Source organism: Simochromis diagramma, unplaced genomic scaffold (genome assembly GCF_900408965.1).
Source record: "Simochromis diagramma unplaced genomic scaffold, fSimDia1.1 OVJJ01000150.1, whole genome shotgun sequence".
Taxonomy (NCBI): Eukaryota; Metazoa; Chordata; class Actinopteri; order Cichliformes; family Cichlidae; genus Simochromis; species Simochromis diagramma.
The window spans coordinates 2,587,230-2,609,510 of NW_024387083.1; the positions used below are offsets into that span (position 1 = coordinate 2,587,230).

Sequence of the window (22,281 nt, forward strand, 5' to 3'; positions counted from 1 at the left end):
GCCATTGCCTGTTCCATTTTATCTATATAGTACCAATTCACATCAACAATTATCTCAATGTAAGTAATGTGACCATTTTTTTTGAGGCTGAAACGAATCCTTTTACTTTTATGGGTTTATGTCAAATTGGTACCATAACTGTGTTTATAGGTATTATTTTTCTTAATGAAAAAAATCTGTTTCATTTTGAAGAACTAAGGATCTTTTACCTTATTGGTATCCCTGATCTCCGAGAAATGTTTCTTCTCTGTCTGGACCCAGTCAGGCTCACTTTCCCCATCCTCGGCTGTGTACATATCACCTGTGAAACAAGAATAATACACACATTTAGGACTGACAGCCTCCAGTGCAGAGAGTAGCTGCTCAAATAGTCAAGTAAGTAACCTACCGATGTATTCTTCTAAGTTGATCTTCCCGTCCCCATTCTTATCAATGTCCTCCACAGTTTCCTGCATAAGAATATCATTCAGTTTTCACAATTAAAAATCCAGTGATAGACACAATTTGCCCCATTTACATTTACATCCCGGTAATCAGTAGTAGGCTTTACCTGAATTACCAAATCTTTCATGTAATCAAACTCCTCAGGGTGAAGGAAGGCAGTGAACTCCTCACGTGTGGCAATGCCATCACTGTCTCGGTCAGCCGTCTTAAAGCGCCTTTCATCTCTTTTGAGCATTGACTTATAAGTCTCCTTGTCATCAATATCATCAAACTCCTCTCCTAAGAAAAGAAAAGATTCATTTTCAGCACATCATTGTCTTTTGGGTGTGGACAATCCACTGGCACTTGGTTGACGAGAAACAGAAAAGTAGTAAAGCACACAAAACTCAAACTATGGGACAGAAAAGGCCAAATTTAATGACAAGCAGTAGTGGTGTATAAACACAAAGGAAGTGAAAAGGGGTGACATGTTTCCCAGCATCACAGATTGAGATCCAGATTAAGTCTAGAACAGGGAACTATGGGATGGTTCAGAGTCATCAACTATAAGCTTTGTCAAAAGTCTGAATCCTGTTCTAAGCACAGAGTGTCTGTATCCAGTAAATACTTAGAGCTAGTTGTATAGTAGAGAGGTCTCATAGCTGAAGGCTCTGCCTCTACTTTAAGAAACTTTAGGAAACACAAGTAAATCTTCACTTTGAGAGAAAACAATCAGTGATCGAGTGATTGGGCTTTGGATGGAACTTGCGTTGGAATAATCCTAACTCTAGAAATTTGAACCATTTGCATTTCCACTTGCTAAATAACACTGCGCCCTTCATCCACTGTGCCGTTTACAGAAATCAATGTTAGTCTCTAATGTAATTAAAACATTTATTTTCCACTATTATGGTGATACTAAAAGCAAAAAGCGGAACAGGCAGAAAAGGAGATTATGGAAATTTGATCAAACAGGGAAAAAAGGAAAAGAATAAAAATTGAACTATTAAGGTTTCACACACACCCAGATAGTAGCCATAGGTGGTGTTTTTATACTCCTCCCAGCTTATCTTGTCATCTTGGTTCTTGTCGTAGTCCTTCCAGTGTTTGTTAACATTTTCCTCGATGTACCTCCTCTGTCGGTGTTTGATCCAATAATGCAGCTCTCCGTGGCTGATGTAGCCATCCTTGTCAGTGTCAATACGGTCCACTATCTTCCTGTGAAGGGAGATGGAGAAGTTTCAAGTCATGATTATGTCTAGTGTCCAGACTATTGTATCAAATGCTAATTTTTATATCCAACTGTCCTATTTGGGATCTAGTCAATGTGGAGTATGTGAAATTCTAGTCTGAACTGGGTAATGAGTCTTACTAAGTGCTGAAATGCTTTAGACCACAGGCTACATTCACCAATACAGTATGTTACACCCATGACAAAATTCAAATAACACTGGATTATAAACACTGACGTCTTTCAACTGTGAGAGGAAGCTGGAGTACCCATGGAGGCATAAAGAAAACAGGCAAGCTTCATGCTTCTTTATTAGATTCAACCAAATTATTGTAGCCACTTTGTCATGGACTGTAACATATTAGATATTAGATACAGTATTAGAGATTCTGTAACTGTTTTTTGAAATGGGAATTACATTTTGACTAGAGGCACATGCTTTAATCGTCTCAGGGTACTTTCATCAAATGGTAAAAATTCTGAAATGGTGCATACTTAGACAGAACAGCTATAAGTTTGTCATTCATTCATTATTACACAGAATCGAAAGCTCCAGTTAGATTAACACATTAGTATCAGCCTAGTTTTATGCCTTAGAGCCTAGCTACAATTTACATTGAATATAAATTTAAAGTCAATAAATTATGAAAATTAGGTTTAAATTTCTGGTGAAAAATCATCCATTTGTTCATGACAGTGCAGATTTCTGACATTTTGTGTATATTTAGGTGAATGTGAGTGTAAAACTTAAGTTAGACTTGTATCCACCTCATATTGAGTAGCTTTCTGAATTTTATACATACGTATGTTTATTTATACAGTACATAAAGTCAAAATTCTATTTTTTCATGTAACTGAAATGTTTCATTATTTGGTCTAAAACCATTAAGAAAGTTACAGACTAAGTAAGTATACACGTTTTATACAAAACATGTGTATACTTACTGCATTTGATGTATTTTACCATGTAATATATGTAATACATATTAGGGAATTTAACACATGCATATGTGTGAAGAAATGGCTTCTTTTTTTATCGCCACACCATGGAAATCAGAATAAGATTTCTCTAGAGCCGCCCCTGAGGTAGAACTGGATAGTTTAGAAAATCTGTGATAGTATGTCCAACTTACGCTAATCTATCTTTGCTCTCCTCAGGAGTCAGCTGGTCAAAGGTCTTGGCCTCTTCTTTACCCAGGAAGGCCTCATGGTCATACTGGAAACTGTGAGCATCATCATGGGCGTGGTCACTCAGATCAGGCTGGTGATGGATGCGCTTCTCCTGAGCAGGCACAGCAAAGGCAACAGCGGCCAGGAAGTAGAGCGATGCTAATGAATTCAGCAGCATCATAACTGACTTCAGGGGGTGAAGAGAAGACAAAAAGTCAAATTCACATGGAGAGCACAGACCATATGAGAGAACACAGCACAAAGTATAACACACAATACACTATTACAAAACACATGTCCACTACTCAAAGAATAAAACACAACAGCTAACAATACTGTGGCAGCTCACTGCCAACTTCACTGCCAATTGAATTAACCAGCATAAAAGCCAACTACAGAGCTCTCAACCTGAAGCATTCAGAAGATCGTTTTTGAAGTATCTTTCCACTTAAGGAGGGCCAGGACTAACATGAGTTACCAATAATTTGAAGTAGATGACAAAGTCAACATTTATTTATTTGTATGTGTATATATATATATATTTATATGTGTATATATATATATATATATATATATATATATATATATACACATACATACATATATACATATACATATATATATATATATACACATACATACATATATACATATACATATACATACATATATATATATATATATATATATATATATATATGATATTTATAAATGCACAGGGATATAAATGAGTAGGAGACAACGAAGAACCAACAACATTTGAAGACTGTACTTCATTCAACAAAATAAGTACAACTCATTTTACTGACATACAATTTGAGTTCTTCAGTCTTTTCCCAGCATTTTTTCTGAGCTGGTCATTCTTGTTTATTTCTTTGCTTTAAAAGTCGTCTTCAAGCTAAATAGTTCAGGAGCAACAATGCATTATTGACACTGATGAAAGAAGAAAAATCTGGTATCCAGAGCATCAAATCACAGTAAACGATTCATGTCATCATGAGGTAAAAGCATCCATAATCACTTTCTCGCTCTCTTAACATTGAAATTCATTTTTAAAGTTCTGATAGAATAAATACACAAAAGCTCTGTCATACACCACACATCACTTTTTACATGCAAGAAAAAGATGAACTCACCAGCTTTGTTGCGCCACTTTTTACAATATACAGGTAGAGGGTCACTCCAGAAACAGTCCGCGTTGGCAAACGCTAACTTTAAATAACAATGGCAATTGGGCGGGTTTAGATACACAGCTATCCAATCATCAGTGCCTTAAAGAAAATTCTAACCAATAAAAAGTTCGTCAAAGTATGGAGGCGGGGCGGGAGGGAAACGTTTCAAGGCAAGTTCTTATTGGCTTCTTACCGCCACGTTGTCATGCAAACGGTCCACGTAAAACCATCATTCGCTCCCGTCGAGGAATCGAGGCGAGGGATCGTCACGTGGTTCACATACGCCCTATTTCCCGGAAGTGGTTAGGGAGACATATGACAGTACGCGTAGTGCGCGTACTTCAAGCGTGCAGACCCCGAATTGGGACACAGCCATGGGCTTATGTCAGTGATTCCCAATCTTTTTTCGCTAGGCCCTCCTTTGTTTTACAAGAAAAATGTTTGCGCCCCCCCTTCTCGCGCGTGCACGAAAAAAACAAAAACAAACAAACAAAAAAGAAAACGATCATGTTAGACAAACTTAGGCTGGTACAGGTGAAACTCGAAAAATTACAATACCGTGCAAAAATCATTGATTTCAGTAATTCAACTTAAGAGGTGAAACTAATATATCATATAGATGCATTACATGCATAGCGGGATATTTCAAGCCTTTATTTGTTATAATTTTGAGGGTTATGATTTACAGCTTATGAAAACCCCAAATTCAAAAGGTCAGAAAATGTGAATATTGTGTAAAGGTTCAATATTTTAGGCTCAAAGTGTCACTTTCTAATCAGCTAATTAATCTAATAACCTGCAAATGGTGCAAATGGTTCACGAGCCTTTAAATGGTCTCTCAGTCTGGTCCAGTAGGAGTCACAATCATGGGGAGGGCTGCTGACATGACAGTTGTGCAGAAAACCATCACTGACAGCCTCCATAAGGAGGAAACCTCAAACGGTAATTGCAAAAGAAGTTGGACATCAGTGCATCAAGAGCAGCCACACACAGACAGATCCTGGACATGGGCTTCAAATGTCATATTCCTCTTGTCAAGCAACTCCTGAACAGCAAACAATGTCAGAAACGTCTTAAAGAAAAAAAGAACTGGTCTGTTGCTCAGTGGTCCAAAGTCCTCTTTTCTGATGAGAGCAAATTTTGCACCTGATTTGGAAACCAAGATTCCAGAGTCTGGAGAAAGAATGGAAAGGTACGCAGTCCAAGATGCTTGAAGTCCAGCGTGAAGTTTCCGCAGTCTGTGCTGATTTGGGAAGTCATGTCATCTGCTGGTGCTGATCCAATTCAATTCAATTGAGTTTTATTTATATAGCGCCAAATCACAACAGTCGCCTCAAGGCGCTTTATATTGTAAGAAAGACCCTACAATAATACATACAGAGAAAAACCCAACAATCATATGACCCTCTATGAGCAAGCACTTTGTGGACAGTGGGAAGGAAAAACTCCATCTGCTGCGACCGGTTGGGGTGACAGGATAGAAGACATGCTACGGAAGAGAGCCAGAAATTAATAACAAGTATGATTCAATGCAGAGAGGTCTATTAACACATAGTGAGTGATAGTGTGCTTTTAAGTCCAGAGCAAACGCAGCCATCTACCCGGACATTTTGGAGCACTTCATGCTTCCTTCTGCAGACGAGCTTTATGGAGATGCTGACTTCATTTCCCAGCAGGACTTGGCACCTGCCCACACTACCAGAAGTACCAAAACCTGGTTCAATGACCATGGGATTACGGTGCTTATTGGCCAGCAAACTCGTCTAATCTGAACCCCACAGAGAATTTATGGCGCATTGCCAAGAGAACGATGAGAGACATGAGACCGAACAATGCAGAAGAGCTGAAGGCTGCTCACATAACACGTCAGCAGTGCCACGGGCTGAGAGCGTCCACGCCACGCCGCACTGAGGCAGTAATTCATGCAAAAGGGACCCAAACATATACGTGATTATACTTTTCAGAGGTCCGACATTTCTCTATTTAAAATTCTTGTTTTATTGATTTCATGTAATTTTCTGAGCTTTTGAATTTGGGGATTTCATAAGCTGTAAGCCATAACCATCAAGACTATAACAATTATAATACTTTCACCTTTTAAGTCGAATTACTGAAATAAATGAATGTTTGCATGATATTGTAATTTTTCCGAGTTTCACCTGTAGAAAATAAAATATGACAGCTTAAATGATAGCACTTTGTTAGTATATATTGAGTACAGAAATTCAGTGTAATATAGGATTAGTGTCATAGCGAATATAACACAGTTAAATAAAACTTTAAGTATTTAGTATAATTCAGCCTTAAATGATTATTATTTTTGGAGCTGGTGGCATATTTTAAGCTGTGAGTTCCCTTTTAAAAGTTTTTGCACACTTAAAATGAAAAAAAAAAATTCTGAGGGGCACGTTTTTTTTTTTTCTTTGTTTGTTTGTTTTTTCAGATTTGAATGACACCTAGCTGAATACCATAACCTATCAATCCATTTACAGTTCTATGATTTTTATTAGGTCAAAAACCTTTCAACAGAAATAAAAACTCAAGTTTCTCAAAACTTTATTAATCACAGTACATGGACAGAATATTTTATAGACAACAATCTATAATAATTACATCAATGACCATCAATATTAAATCACAAGTGCAAGTATTTAGTGTAAATGGTTTTTTTTTTAAGATTATCACAGATCCTCCATATAATGACTGACAACAAGAAGACAGGCACCATTGTCTAAATCACCATCATATTAGGAGACACCCTACAACCCAACCTTCATGTATGTTCAGTATTAAGTGTAGGATGATGATCTGACCCTGTGAACTGTTTTTTAATTCACTACATTAAGAGGGGTAAAATTTATGCAACGTAAATGTAAAAAAGGAGAAGAAATATTGTTTATTTGTATTTCGTTCTAATAGGTAAACAATAAAGACATAATTAGAAAAGACATGAATCACATTCCTAACACTTGCCTAAAAGCTGCATGGAACATTTGCTACTACTGAGGACGTTCTACAGAAGCAGACTTTAAAAAATTAAAATGCCAAATATGTCAAAAGAATTTCAGCTTTAAAGTTATTTGGTAATTTATTTCAGCTTCACATTGAAACTAATGTGTGCTTTTGACCACCCTCTGTAATAGACCTGTGCATTAAGTTCAACTCCCCCTTAACAAAATAGCTTATCTAGCTACAGTAAACTTTTACTTGGGTCTGTTTCGTTCTATGTGTAAACAGTGTAGATAGTAGCATAATGATTGTACGGGTTTAGTATTTGCTAAAGTGTTTATGCTTTAACTTTTTAATATGTTATTTTGAATCAATGACTGTGAGCACATTACCTTGTTTGTCATGTGTCAGACTCAGAAATGGTTTTATGCAAAGTGTAATGTACTTAAAACCCAAATAGGATGACATCGGTCTCGAGCCTATCCCAGGTGACACAGAGTAAAGCAAAGTACACCCTAATGTCACAAATAAAAAGTATTAAATGAAATCAAAAACAAGAGAGTCTTGAAAACAAAATGTAACCATATTTCCATAAAATGTCAGGCAGCAACAATGAAGCTCTTTTTCTTTAAGAGTAAAGTAAATGGTGTTACCAAGGCTCTCATTTGAGCAGAGGGCATAAAAAATGTTACACTGAAATAACATGCAGGCACTAAATTATCTATGACATTTTCATGGTCTATTTAAGAGTCACATTTTCTTGGCTACATCATTTCAAGTTTATTACTATTAAGAGCAACACAATAGTCATGACATTATGGACAGTTTTAACGGACAGTTTAGATTGATTGTGTTCATACAGAGTCAGCACTGACACTGTACTCTGTATCCAGGATAGGTGCGTGCCAGGATGAATGTATGCAGTGAGGCGACTCTTGCATTTGAGCACTAAAAGCAGCTTTATGCAACACTATGAGTCAACAACTAAAGTTCATTAGGAGTTAAGACATTTATTGTGTTTATTGCTATAGTAATTGTTACAGAATTACAACCACATGTGCAGTCGTACTTATGAATCTCATATATCTCAATTCATAAATGTAAAAAGGTTTAATGTTTTACATATTAGGGATATTTTCCCTGGTAATATTCAAAACAAGAGTGTTTTTAGGCCAGATTAAGAATGAAGCAAACTTTATGTTTCCCGATTCCAGAAATTAAGCAGAACAATGCCACAAAAAACAACTAACGTTAGCTTTAGAGAGCACTTTAATTTGACGTAAAAACCAACACTTTTTTATGTGAATGTGAAATGAAATACTTCAGTATAAGTTATAATGGCGAGATTTTGGAAAATACAGCTGCGTGATGTCTCATCATCTCCAGAGCAGACTGGCCAACATTTTTGTACAAAGACAAATTGTTTAACTGTTTTCTTTAAGTAGTTGTTTTCCAGGAAAAAGTAACTTCAACCAGACTTGAATACATGTACATGAACAGAAATGAATCTTTATTTAAAAAGATTCTAGGCTTATTTTAACAGATTTAATTTTCAGAAACATGAACATTCTACAAAATTTGCATTTACTACAACTAGCCTTCTTTTAGCTGTAGCTCAGGGCTAGTTGAATTTTATTTTGTTTAGATTGTGCTTCTCTTTTCTTAAACTGTCCAGAGTTACGTTTTCCCCCATTCTGATTTAACTCAGGATTGTATATTTTTAGAAGGATTTTGGAAAGGATCTATTTGTGCTGTGCCAACACATCATTAAAAATATTGAGGAAGAGGTTCACATGATACTCCTTGAAAACCAGAGCTGGGCGGAATCGGATTGTGCGATCCCCACAGCCCCCGAGGAGGACGCCTGCCAACGAAACAAAATGGAACAACAATAATTGTTTTTTACAGAGATATCAGACAGATATCTAGCACTTTCAAATATGATTCCTTTGATGACTTCGCTGATTAGTTTCAGCTATATTAAAGATAAGTTAAGGTTACTGCTAACAGAAATGACAACATCGTAAATTTCTTTACTCCTTTGGCTTTGCTAAGCCAAAGGATTATCCTCATTATTGTCTAGTTTTGCAAATATCATAAACTTGCCTTCCATGATCTCCATGAGTGCAAAACTGAACCAAAGGAGCCATCATAAAAAACAAAAACACCATATGCTTTATACCTTTGTCTCTGGCCTTGAGCATGATCCTGTCACGTGTGGCATCATCACAGGCATCAATGGCACAGAACGTCCCCTGTCCTCGGGCTCGACTCAGTATGCTGGGGTACTGAGCCTGCGGAAAAAAGCCACGTAATTTATGATCACGACCATTCAAAGCATTCAAATGCAGCATTACGCTCAGTTAGTAAGCTTAAAAATCAGCAAAAATATTCAGGTCAATGATTAACAACCAAAGAATTTTGAAGCGATGTACTAACTTGAAACTTAAAAGCTAATAATATTTTTTTTAAATGCTACTGCCTCCATCCTCTGTCTCTCACACTTACATGTTTCAGATCAAACAAATTTTTGTATTAGAAAAAGACAACATGAGTAAATACAAAATACAGTTTGTGGCAGATAAGAGGCACAGCGCAACCACGTTTCCATGTTTTTCAGCATTTTATTATTACTCCGGTTGCCGTACACAATCGGCCGCAGCTTTGCAGCTCGCAGGCACAGACAAACGACAAGAACCACAAATACAGGACCCGGTACAGATTTTGAAACTAGCAAGGTATGATTGTAGGTATGATTGCGATGCTGCGCAGGTGAGGTGGACTCACCTGCGCGGCATCGCAAGCCACGCCCTGCCACACAGTTTTTAAATGCTTATTTTATTTTTTAAGAGAAAAAAAAAGCTTTAAAAGAAATCTATCCAAATCCATGTGAAAGTAACAGCCCCATGAACCTAACAATTAGTTGTGCTACCGTGACAGTCAAATGTTAACTGGGTTTTTCAAGTCGGTGTGGAGGAATTTTGTTGTAATTCTGCTCCACGGGCAGTTTTAGTTAAGGCAGGTTTTCAAACATGAATGGCCACGAGTTTGGACCAAGTTAATTAAAAAACAAACAAACAAAAAAAAAAAAACAGTACCTGTAGCTCGTAGAGGCCATTCAGCAAAGCTTTGCCAGAGCGGGTCACTTCCTCCAGAAGATTTTCTCTCCGAATCACATTGAGAACCTCAGAAAGGAACAAGTTCTTTGACGGGTCACCCATCCATGTGTTAAAAATGCGGTAGGGCTGCGGAAAGCACAAGCACAAAACACTGGATACTGGGTAGTAAAAACCTAAAATAAAAAGAACAGCTAAAACTTATCAAAATGGGTAGGGAAGGGGGCTGATTCCTGTTTCAGCTGACACTGGGCAGGAACCCCTGTGATGCACCAGCACCCTCGACAGGCTGTTGAAAACCTGTATATCAGTGTAGAAACATTTATGTGTCTGCATCATGGCAACAAAGATGAAAACTACCAGAAAAGAGTTGTGCCACAACACACCAAAACTGACTGCCAAATCATTCAGATAAACATTCAATTTGTAAAATTGAAATGAAGGTTACATATTCCTATTATTAAAGTTATAAAAACTATTAATATTATGAAGAATAACAACAACAGACTTTCAAAACTGCTTTTTTGTGAGACAGAATCTTTTAACTGTGACATGTAATATTGCAGGGTGAGGTGCCTCTTCTATTTCCACCTCTGCAGGAAGCCACTCCCACACTAAAATGTTTAAACTCATTTCCTTTAAAACTAAGCTAACTTTTATTGGTTAGCTGATTCTAAATCTTATGTGGTGCTTTTCTCCTCTGCCTGAGCACTAAAAGCCTCATTCATCTAATCACATAGGCACTTATTTCTATGCTTTTTCTATGCAAGTTCTTTCTATCTAAAATTCACATGTATAGTCCAGGAGAGCAACTTGGGGTTGGAATTAATGCCCAAGGGTATTTGGCATGCAGACAGGAGCATCCGGGGATCGAACCACCAACCTTTCGATTAGTAGATGAGCTGCTATTCCTCCTGAGCCCATTACAAAACTAATGTAATGTAGAACTTACAAAAAATAAATAAGTTGGAATTTAAAATTTAAAATTATTGTAGAAAAACAGACATAAAAATGTCAAACCTTGTCTGGCTGTAATTCATCCTTGTGGTAGTAACCCCCACTCAGAAGCTTCTTGCTGAAAGAGACAACGTCAGCAGGGTCGTCCATACCCCAGTGCTCATGGGCCCAAAACTTTCCTGTGCCTCCGCCACCAGTCTGGACCTCATCCACATGAAAAGCACAGCCATGCTGAGGGGGGAAGCAAATATACTCAGTATACCTCTGCCAGAAATTTGGAATCTCTGAACTCCAAAGCAGACAATTTTGACTTTTTCTCCTTGGTTCTGGATGAGAGCTGTGATGTCCGAGACACAGCTCAGTTACCACTCTCTGTATGTGGATTAACAAGGGTTCAATGAAAAAGACCATGACAGGGAATGCTTTAATCACAGAAGTAACTGCATGCTTGGACAGGGTGAAATAGGACACGCTGACACAACAGGGAAAAATGTTGGACCTTTAAAGCAGATCCAAGATAAAGTGACTAAAATAAACCCTGAACCTAAATTGTTATTTTGCATTGTATTGTGCATAAGGATGTGTTGTGTTGGTCAGTGCTGAAAATTAACCATGTTTTTGGTATTATAAGTAAAATGGATAATTTCATAAGGGCATGAGCACTCAGTCACACAGTTTGTCGCACTTTGCAACTTACTGACTGCTATGACAGAGGCTACAGTGTAGGACCTGAGAGCAGAAATTGTGAAAAGAAAGGCAAGGACATTCCAGTGACTTCAGATACAGAATGGAAGGCATGCAGCTATTGCTGTTGATGTGACTGGAACAAATGTATGAACTAAACTCCAAAACAAAACAAACACTGTGGGTAATGAAGTTGAACAAATCCAGATACAGATCCTCCCTTGGTGATGATCACCTTTATTCACAATTGTTTTGGGGAATGTTAGTTAAAATGGAATCAAATCTTGGTGTTGTATAATAACAACACCAACATTGCATTTTTAATTGTATCATCTCCTCTTCCCAGTAGCAGTGTATAAATATATCACATTAATATTGAGCAGAATATTAAATTCAGCTTATTGGTGCAGCCCTTCAAAACGGTTCCAGTTTCTCATGTGGGCCCTTTCCACAACATTATCAAAGAAACTGTATACATATTTTTGAGACCATTTTGAGTTCCTGCTCTTCCTGCACCCCTTTATGATTCCCATGGACATATCTATACATATCTTTAAAAAATATTTTAGCAACATTAAAACACTGTAAGTCTAGAAAAAAAGCCCCCAATTTTTTTTTATTATGATTAACTCCCACATACAAACCAGTCTGTCTTTAAAGCTAGTGTCTTACCTTGCGTGCAATATTGCGCAGTCTTCGGAAGAAGTCTGGCGAGGCGTGGTTATCGCCGCCTTCGGCCTGAATCGGTTCAATTACAATTCCTGCTACAGGTTTTCCCTTCTGTCTCCACTTCACAATCAAATCTTCCACCTTGAGTTGCACACAAGAATTCCAACATCACACACAACATGGCACTTTTTTGTTAAAGTGATATAACTTAAATCAGTCATTCATAACATTAAAGCAACATTAAAGTTCAAGTTCAAATTTTATTCGCCACATGCAGTGGCAGGTTGCCCTGCAGTGGAATGAACCCGCCCCCCGACCTTACACACACAACACAGACATCACATGGGGATACAAGTCAGAGAACGGTTGCATTACAGAAAAACCACTGAAATATACACTACAATGGGAAAAGTACAAGAGGAAAAAAAGAGACCTCTACTCATGCTGGGCTATAGGAGAACAGCTGGTTCCGCTTTCTTAATTCTCCGATAAGCCAGATGTCAATTTGTCCTGTGATATCAGGTATCACACCTGAAGTTGGGAATTGGTTGATCATGCTAGTTTTTCAGCATACAGTGTACAGCATCTTCACTGAAACTCAGAACAGTGTGCTTCTATGTAGAGCCATATGCAGGAGCTTACACTGTTTTCTAATGCTTTCTACCCGCATAATTGAGCATGCGACAAATACTGTATGGCCCTAGCACCGGCTGACCAGTTGCCTTTTGTTGGACCATTTGTAGTAGGTACTAACCACTGCATACCCAAAAGACAGTCTTTTTTCTCATTATACCCCATGTTTTGACAGGTGCCAATATAATGTGATCAATTTTATTTTCAGTTTTACTGTAATGTAAACTGCAATATGTGTAATGTCATGAAAAAACAACAATTACTTAAACTTCAAAAATACAATCTCAAAAAATGAAAAAAGGAAAAGAACAAATTGAAAACACATGAGATCTCATCACATCTAAAATAAAAATCATCCTCAAAATTGATAATTTCATGGACTAGCTAATGTGTTATTGCAGTATCAAAATGATACTCTGTATTTTTATGGCCCCCAATGAGATGATGCACGGTGTCCTGGAGGACCTTCTTCCAGATTTGGATTTGGGCAAGTCTGAGATGCAACCTGGTGGTGTCGAATGGACTGAAACATAGCATGGGGGGCATTCACTGGTATCAACTCCTTCATTCTCCAGCAGTTGCCTGCATACTCTTGCCACATGAGGCCGGACATTGTTATGTACCAGAAGAAACCTAGGACTCTGCACCAAGTATACCTAGGGCTCTGGCAGTGCTCGTCCTGTTCCACCTAGGGGTGATAGTGGCTCAAGAGTTGGGAGTTCGCCTTGTAATCGGAAGGTTGCTGGATCGAGCCCCGGCTTGTACAGTCTCGGTCGTTGTGTCCTTGGGTGAGACACTTCACCCGTTGCCTACTGGTGGTGGTCAGAGCGCCCGGTGGCGCTAGTGTCCGGCAGCCTTGCCTCTGTCAGAGCTACAATGTAGCTACAATGTAGCTTGCCATCACCAGTGTGTGAATGTGTGCGTGAATGGGTGGTAACTTCGTGTGTAAAGCGCTTTGGGGTGCTTAGGGACTAGTAAAGCGCTATATAAATACAGGCCATTTACCATTCCACCTTGCACAAAGGAGCAGATACCAGTTCTGCTGATAGGTTAAAAACCTTCAACTCAAATCAAAACTGTTATATATTAAAAAAAACCCATTTTGCTTCCTGTGATGACATTTTGGTCTGTACCTTATGGTTGTTCACATATACTCATATAGTATCTATTCTGTGTATACATACAGCCTACCTCCTCCAAACAACGAGCCTCTTCCTCAGCGTTCTCTCTGGTAAACTCATCCAGTGGGTACTGTAGTCTGGGGAATGGGGCAACAGGCCAATCAAATGATGGAATGTCCAGTTTGTGGATCGCTTTGGAGTGTGTTGTTGCCAAACAACCTTAACAAGGCAACAGCAATGAATTAGTAACAAATCCACAAAGTTAGAATATGCCTTTTGGTTTTATCTTTCCAAAAAGTCTAATGATTCCCATCATCCACTGGGAAATTTGCAAGTTTGCTCACTTACGAAAAAATTAACAATCTCTAACAGTATCATTTTAATAGACAAAGAATAGCAACCAAAAATCCAGAAAAACACATTAAATAAAATGAATAAATTTGCACGTCATTTACTGAAAGTATTTGATCTCCTACAACGCAGCCAGAATTCTGGTTCCCAGAGACTGACTGAAATCTGGCAGACAATTAATCAATCAATTATACATACTCCTAATATTCACTTGCTATGTGTTCACCGGTCTATAGACTCAGTTTGTTCCATTCAAACCTCCTCCGGTGGGGAAGGATTGTAGACTTCCCCAAGGCTGGAATGGGTTACAAGACCATCAACAAGAAGCTTAGTGAGAAGGTGACAACTATTGGTGCAATTATTCCAAAACAGAAGAAATAGAAAATAGTCGCCCTCAGTCTGAAGCTCCACATTAGATCTTGCATGCACCTCACGGGGAGAGCATGATCATGGTAAAGGTGTAACACAGTAAGCTATAAAGGATTAAAATCATGTGGTGCTTGTAAAGTTTCCCTGCTTTAGCAACTGGCCTGTCTAGAGCGAAAATCTAAATGATTCAGAGAAGGCTTGTGTGCTTTTGTCAGACGAAGCCACATTCAAACTGGAATAAGGAGAAAGAAGAATGCTGAGGATTACCCAAAGAACATTATGGTGGAAATACTATGTGTCAGGGCTGTTTGTCTGCTAAGGACACTTCACTGCTTTGAGAGGACAATGAACGTTATCATGTCCCAAAAAATCTTGGAAGAGAAGCTCCTTCTCTAAGCCAGAACACTGAAGAGGGCTCGTAGATCTTCCAGCGAGACAATGTCCTAAAGCATAGCACCAATGGAACATAGAAGGGACTAAGGAAGAAGCAGGTAAAGGTCAAAGAGTGGCCTAGCTAGTCTCCAGACCTCAGTAGAAAATCTCTGGGGGAAGCTGAAGCTTCAATTTGCTAAGCAGCAGCCAAAGAGGAGTGCAAAAATCCTTTCTGAAATGTGTGCAAATCCAGTGAACTACAAGAAGTAAAGTACTAACCAAAAAAGGTTTCTCCACCAAGTAATACGTTGTGTTTTGTGTAGTGATCTGTATTTTTATGTATCATTACTTACTTAATGACATGCAAATAAGTTTACAACTTTTATGTAATTCATTTTTCTGGATTTCTGGTTGATAATCTGTCTCTCTTCATTAAAATGAAACTACCATACAATTAGAGATTAATTTCTTTTTAAATGAGCAAACTTACAAATTCAGGCAAAAATCAAATAATGATTTCCCCAGTTGTACAAAGAGCACACTGACTTGAGTCTAAAGTTTCAAACTGACATCATACAGGATTAAATACATACAATGCTTGTGTATCTGTGAAAAGCTATAAAAATGCTACATGTGGACCCTTGAGCTTTCAATTTTTACATGTTTGAGGTGTTATTAATCAAATTTCTATTTTTATAGCACAGGCTTTTGTATGATAACAGCTGGGTTGTTTTGCATCACTCAGCAATCTGCCTGGACCGTTTCCAATCCCTCAGATGAAAAAGTATTTATAATGTGCCAGTGTATTATTATCCATGAACTGTTTTACAATAAAACAGTTTTAGTGTATCAGCTCAAATTTGGGTATAAAAACATGAATTCAGTTTGTTATTTGTTCAATAAATACCACTGTAATTGTTTTATCACAGTTGCTTTTGTTTTAACAGTAGCAAAAATGTATACAGTATTTAACATACCTAATGTTCTTCCATGGAAACCTCCCATGAAAGATAAAATACTGAGTTCTGGACAACCTGGTGCCTGAGATCAAAAGACATAAGGATTCAATGACACTAAGCAAGAGAAAAGACAAACATCAAGAAATAAGAAGCAAATATTGAGTCCAATATGGCAGGAAAGTGGTGAATAACTTAATGAATAGTGAGACCTGGTTGATCATGGAGGTGTTCAGTTCTTCATTAGTTGGTGTGTTTGGGCCTCGTTCTTTGTTCTAAGTAAAAAAACAACCACAGAGATTAAATTCATTTTAATTCCAACTTGTTGGTTTACATTTTTTTTTACTACTCAATACAAGACATTTTCTACACTACCGTCTTTTTAAGGACAGCTATCTCCTGTGGTGACCTTTTGTTTGCTTTAGGTTTTGTGTTTTTGTCCGAGATTTGGATTCAGTTGTCTGTTATAGTGTTACGATCAAATAATATTACTGATAATAGAACATCACAGAACATTACTACAAACCCAATTTCAATGAAGTTGGGATGTTGTGTAACATGTAAATAAAAACAGAATAAAATGATTTGCAAATCCTTTTTTACCGATATTCAATTGAATACACTACAAAGAAAAGATATCCAATGTTCAAACTAATAAACTTGTTTGTATTGTTGTCGTGCAAATCTTCACTCATTTTGAATTTGATACCTGCAACATGTTCCAATAAAGCTTGGACATGTTTACCACTGGGTTATATCACCTTTTCTTTTAACAACACTCAATAAGCGTCAATAAGAACTGAGGACACTAATTGTTAAAGCTGTGTAGGTGGAATTCTTTCCCATTCTTGGTTCATGTACAACTTCAGTTGCTCAACAGTCCGGGGTCTCCATCGTCATATTTTGCACTTCATAATGCACCACACATGTTCAATGGGAGACGGGTCTGGACTGTAGGCAGGCCACTCTAGTACCTGACTCTTTTACTACAAAGCCACGCAGTTGTAACACATGCAGAATGTGGCTTTGCATTGTTCTGCTGAAATAAGCAGGGATTGCCCGGCTTGGATGGCAGCATATGTTGTACCTTTCAGCATTAATTGTGCCTTCACAGATGTTACCCATGCTATGAGCACTAACACCCCCCATACCATGTGGTCACCAGATATAATTTAACATGGTGTTAACAAATTAAATCAAATTTGTACTCACTTACCCTATACCAGATAAAAATAGCTTTGTAAGCATTTTCATTGGCGCAAGCACCACAGGACATTGTCTGAACACGAGTCATTCCACTAGGCGCCACCTGACAGAAAGTAAAGTAGCAGTAACAAGGATTATCATTATTATCATTGCACAGCTAGCATTATCTGCAGAAATAGCAATAAAGGCAAATAATACATTATGGAGTTACATGAAAACTAGAATGTAAGAACAACCTGTACACAAATTTAAATTCTAAATGTGTGTTAGATAGTTGTTAAGTATAGATGTTATCTATGAATTTTAAAATGTACTGTTTTACAAAAAAAGCAGAAAAAATATTAGTGTGATAGCTCAAATTTGGGTATAAAAAGATAAACTCAGTTTTTGTGCGTTTCTCACCGAGAGAAGACTTTCGGTGATTTTGTCTGGAAAGTTCTCAGGTGGCAGGATTCCCAAGGCTGGCCGATTCACAAATGTACTCTGAAGAAAGACAAAAATATCTAGTATATGCAAATACGCAGAGTCTTGTTCAGACTGTTTCAAAAGGATGTTACATGTACTTACATATATGTCCTACTTGTTAAATCCCAAACCAAAACAAATATTAGAATTTACATTCACTTTAAAAACCATTTGTTGCTTTACACCTCACCTCTCCTCTGAGAACATACAGGAAGCTCAACATTAGCTTGAAAACACTCAGTGGACACATACATATGTTGGAGGTGTCACTTTCATGTTCCAGTCAGAATATTTATAATAAAACAAAAAACAGAATGAGATTTGAATCATGGTCCTTTAGCCCTGAGTTGAATTGTTGTCTAATGCCTTTATTTTTCAGTGCTGTGTCCACTTAATACTACACTATATAACTTTCTAACACTTATTAATAAAAAAAAAGCATAGAATTATTGAGGCACTGCAAATTATTTAATCCCAACACAGGTTATTCTATCTATATAACCATATGCTTAGCTAAAATTGTGATCTATGAGTTCTATGGAGGTAACTGTGCTTGAGATCATGGATGATGATTCTACACCAAAAAAAAATCATCATATGATCTTTGCCCAGCTTGCTTACACACAGTGGCATTGTGAGGAAAGATTGTAACTGCTGTATGATGTCAGAACTGTGGTAGCTTAGCATAATTTACCCTAAACTGCTCTAATGGAAATCACAATTGTCTGTATAAAACACAGAATGCAATTCCTTTGACTACTGTATACTTAATCATTCACTGCAATGCCATCTGCTCCATATCTTTATTTTCCCTGATAAAAGAAACGAACTTACCAAATTGTTTGGATTGGTCATCACTTTGAGGAGAGCAGGGTGGTTGTAGCCTATAGCAGCACACAACAGGAGTGGTTTTACAAAGGAAGGTGAATCGCATACACCATTTCCTTCAAGTATGCTATTAAAATAAGTATTATTAGTTTTATTGGAAAGCATACAAGTAAACTACGTATATCCCTGTTCCGTTGGACAAACCACAGTGGAAATGCAAAGTAGCTCAGTGTATCAAAATTGACTCCAACAGTAATACAGTACAACAAGTCTAATGGCAGCAAAGTGACCACATATGTAATTGATCCAATTGTATCAAAAGAACCAGTAAACACCATAGTTATCTATGATTTGCCCTGCTTTAAAAAATAAAAAAGCAACATCATGATAGTTAATCAGTATTTGTCTGTTAAGCTCCTCGTTTGCACCAAAATGACTCTTGCCATATATGTAATACTGCCTTTAAAACCAGTTTTCAATTGAAAAACAGATATAGATTACAGATGAGACACAGCAGTCCCCATTGCTTTTTAGACTTGAGTTCACTGGATGAAATGGAAAAACATTTGAAATCATAAATTATGACACAAAAAAATTTCATAACATTAGAAAAATTAATAATGGTAATACATTTTAAGCATGCAGCCATTCATGTACACCAGCAGTCCCCAACCCCCGGGCCTCGGACCGGTACCGGTCCGTGAGTCGTTTGGTACCGGGCCGTGAGAGTTGAGTCTCAGGGCTGAAATGTATAGTTTTCAGGGTTTTTATCGGTTTTCAGCGTTATTTTGTTATCGTTTACTCGGTTTTCCTTGGTCTTTTCACGTGTGTTATGAATAAATTTTATTTTTTTCAGTACCGGTACTAGTTTTATTTTGTTGTATTTATCCGCGACACCTTAAAGGCCGGTCCATGAAAATATTGTCGGGCATAAACTGGTCCGTGGCGCAAAAAAGGTTGGAGACCGCTGATCTACACAGCCAGCTACATATAGTTTTTCCTGATGGATGTTAAGGTAGACTCCTTTACACACACACACACACACACACACACACACACACACACACACACACACACACACACACACACACACACACGCACGCACGCACGCACGCACGCACGCACGCACACACAGAAAGAGTACAAACTGAGGTCTTATATGCAAATTATGTTTTTCATACTAACTTGTCTTAAGTACAAAACCATTGCACTTTACACTGAGTTAACATAGCCTGGTAGAATTTGTGATTTTTTTGGCCATTTTTCAGACAATATAAATTAAAATTCAAAAACGTCTTTCACTCATGGCTCATAGTTGGGTGAAACCATTTATTATCAAACCATAGTGTCTGCCCTTTTTCAATGACAGCTATGCAATATAAAATAACATTTGTTATGATTATAGATTTCATCCATGTCTCACAATTCAACAATCTAAACTGAAGTTATTACATAAATATCTGTACTAACCAATTGGGATGGAAGAAATCTGAGTGTAGATATCCAGCATGCGGTTCCCATCCACATCCACTAGGTAGTTCCCTTTGCTCTCCTCATAGTTACAGAAAAAGTTGATGGCACCAGTATTCTGGGGAAAAACATGTTATGTATTAAAAACCTCACATGGTACTTATGATTAAGAGTATAAAGATATTCATAAATTATTCTCGAGTCTGGAATATGATAACAAAAAGTCTGTAAACACAAAAGCAGCCTGTTATTTACTATAAAAAACAGTGCAGTTTAACAAAACAGCACAGTTTAGCATATGTTTAGAAAATAAATTCAGCCTATTATGGTTCTTGAAGAGTCTTATGTTGAAGGTAAACATAACGCCTTCAATTCATTCTGCATTTGTAACCTTTTAACAGTCTTTCTAGCATGCTTCAAAGTTTCCTTGAAAATTATAAATAACTTTATTGTTACTACAATACAAACAATTAGAATAAAATTATATCAAAATCCACACACAAACACCTGCACAATATGAAGACATCACTTGCATAATGCCATCTCTGGTATCACTGAGCTTCAGATACAACAGAAGCACCATATAACCTTAAGAGTGGATGGTGCTAAAAAAAGAGGGAACAGCATATTGTGCTCCAGGAATTATTTATGTAGTTCACTGACTTAACATACTTACAGACCCAATCTACCAACACACACACAGAAGCATGGCATAGTCATTGTAGCTAGAGAAAAAGTATTACAATTTCAAGAGAATATGTATTACTATCAATTAATATTTACAAGCAAACATGTTAGAATAAGCTGACAGAGCTCTCATAGGACATCCTATCTGTATGTCATACTTAGATGCGGTTTTTGCTTATTTTGGCCTGAATACAATGAGCCATTTGAACATTTGAGGTCACCGTTTGTCTGACTGCCTTTCTAAAACATGTCTAGGTTTGTGTGTGTGTTCCACATTTTTGTTTGTAATGCTGAAAAGTTTCATACAGTGATGAGTGTAGTTGTTGCCTAAGTGTCACTACATACCTACTAACTACAGTAGAGACCTACTACGGAAGATAAAGTGACTTTTAAAAATGATATATCATGTTATTAAAACTCAATATACTAAAAAATGTTCAGTTATTAATGTACAAACATAATCAGTGAAATAATTTCCAAAAAAATATGCAACCCCTGAAAAAACACACAAAAAAAAGACCAGTTCACCAGTTTCCAATGCCAACTTTTGTTCAATAAATATTTTCTGCATATCCACCAAAAGCAGCCAGCTTGTTAAAGCCTGAACATGATTAAATATTTTGCATATTGAAATTTGTTCAGGTATTTCTTTTAGATTACAAAGTTGCTGAACATCTTGCAAATGTGATGACTGCATAATTTTTTGCCAGCGGTTGTAGGAGATCAGTATCCAGAACCAGTATCAACCGAAACAAGGCATTCAGTAAAAACAAATAAATAAACTCATATATAAAAGAATGGAGAAGTACTCTTGTTGTATTTATGCTGTTGTAGACAATCATGCTCAACTGTAAATAGCAGAAACCACAAATACTAACACACACATCTCACCTGTATTTGTCCCAGTTGTTTCATCAGCTCCTAGAAATAGAAAGAGAGAGAAAAGCTTTTGATTGCAATAAATGTGTCTGTGTGTGTGTGGTGTGGTGTGTGTGTGTGGTGTGGTGTGTGTGTGTGGTGTGGTGTGTGTGTGGTGTGTGTGTGTACACCATTACTTGTGATCGTGGACCAGGGACTGTAGTTGTCATGGAGGGTCCATCGTAGTCAAACTCCACATGTGTCTTTGCTGCTGCTTTGCTGACATATCTGCAACCTTGTGGAGAAACCACAAAAAAAGTTCATAAATGTATGGGTGTGAGGGGTGTAATATTTGGTACTTATTTTGTGGTCATGTCCTGGTGTTTTACATGTGGTGCCAACCATGATAGGAACAAATAAAGTGCTGGGAACTTTTCCTTCTTTGTTATGATTTTTTAAAGGCAAATATACTCTAATACTGTCCCTAACTATGTCCTCTGTCCTGGATAAACTCAGGGCAGCTTGGGAGCAAATAAGGAAATTTATATTTTTCCATAGTTATATCTCAAACAACTATACAACAAAATCCATAGT

The 22,281-nt window shown here is 37.4% G+C and overlaps 2 protein-coding genes across 3 annotated transcripts in view; both read right to left on the bottom strand.

Moving 5' to 3' along the window:
- The window catches only part of rcn3 (reticulocalbin 3, EF-hand calcium binding domain), a 24,322-nt gene extending 8,569 nt beyond the window's left edge, over positions 1 to 15,753 (bottom strand). For both annotated transcript variants that reach the window (XM_040045985.1, XM_040045984.1), the window contains exons 1-7: positions 15,749 to 15,753; positions 3,961 to 4,004; positions 2,788 to 3,011; positions 1,448 to 1,641; positions 551 to 723; positions 389 to 449; positions 210 to 301 (exon numbers count right to left, since the gene is read on the bottom strand). In XM_040045985.1, coding sequence (XP_039901919.1) covers positions 210 to 301; positions 389 to 449; positions 551 to 723; positions 1,448 to 1,641; positions 2,788 to 3,005 — 738 coding nt within the window. In that variant the 5' untranslated portion in view covers positions 3,006 to 3,011; positions 3,961 to 4,004; positions 15,749 to 15,753. The remainder of the gene's footprint in view (positions 1 to 209; positions 302 to 388; positions 450 to 550; positions 724 to 1,447; positions 1,642 to 2,787; positions 3,012 to 3,960; positions 4,005 to 15,748) is intronic.
- abat (4-aminobutyrate aminotransferase) overlaps positions 6,671 to 22,281 on the bottom strand; it is a 30,926-nt gene continuing 15,315 nt past the window's right edge. Inside the window, exons 3-16 of the mRNA XM_040045983.1 lie at positions 21,885 to 21,982; positions 21,721 to 21,750; positions 20,143 to 20,260; positions 18,679 to 18,728; positions 17,782 to 17,862; positions 17,390 to 17,482; positions 16,386 to 16,448; positions 16,195 to 16,258; positions 14,196 to 14,344; positions 12,375 to 12,512; positions 11,082 to 11,249; positions 10,044 to 10,190; positions 9,128 to 9,239; positions 6,671 to 8,809 (exon numbers count right to left, since the gene is read on the bottom strand). Coding sequence (XP_039901917.1) covers positions 8,688 to 8,809; positions 9,128 to 9,239; positions 10,044 to 10,190; positions 11,082 to 11,249; positions 12,375 to 12,512; positions 14,196 to 14,344; positions 16,195 to 16,258; positions 16,386 to 16,448; positions 17,390 to 17,482; positions 17,782 to 17,862; positions 18,679 to 18,728; positions 20,143 to 20,260; positions 21,721 to 21,750; positions 21,885 to 21,982 — 1,433 coding nt within the window. The 3' untranslated portion in view covers positions 6,671 to 8,687. The remainder of the gene's footprint in view (positions 8,810 to 9,127; positions 9,240 to 10,043; positions 10,191 to 11,081; positions 11,250 to 12,374; positions 12,513 to 14,195; positions 14,345 to 16,194; positions 16,259 to 16,385; positions 16,449 to 17,389; positions 17,483 to 17,781; positions 17,863 to 18,678; positions 18,729 to 20,142; positions 20,261 to 21,720; positions 21,751 to 21,884; positions 21,983 to 22,281) is intronic.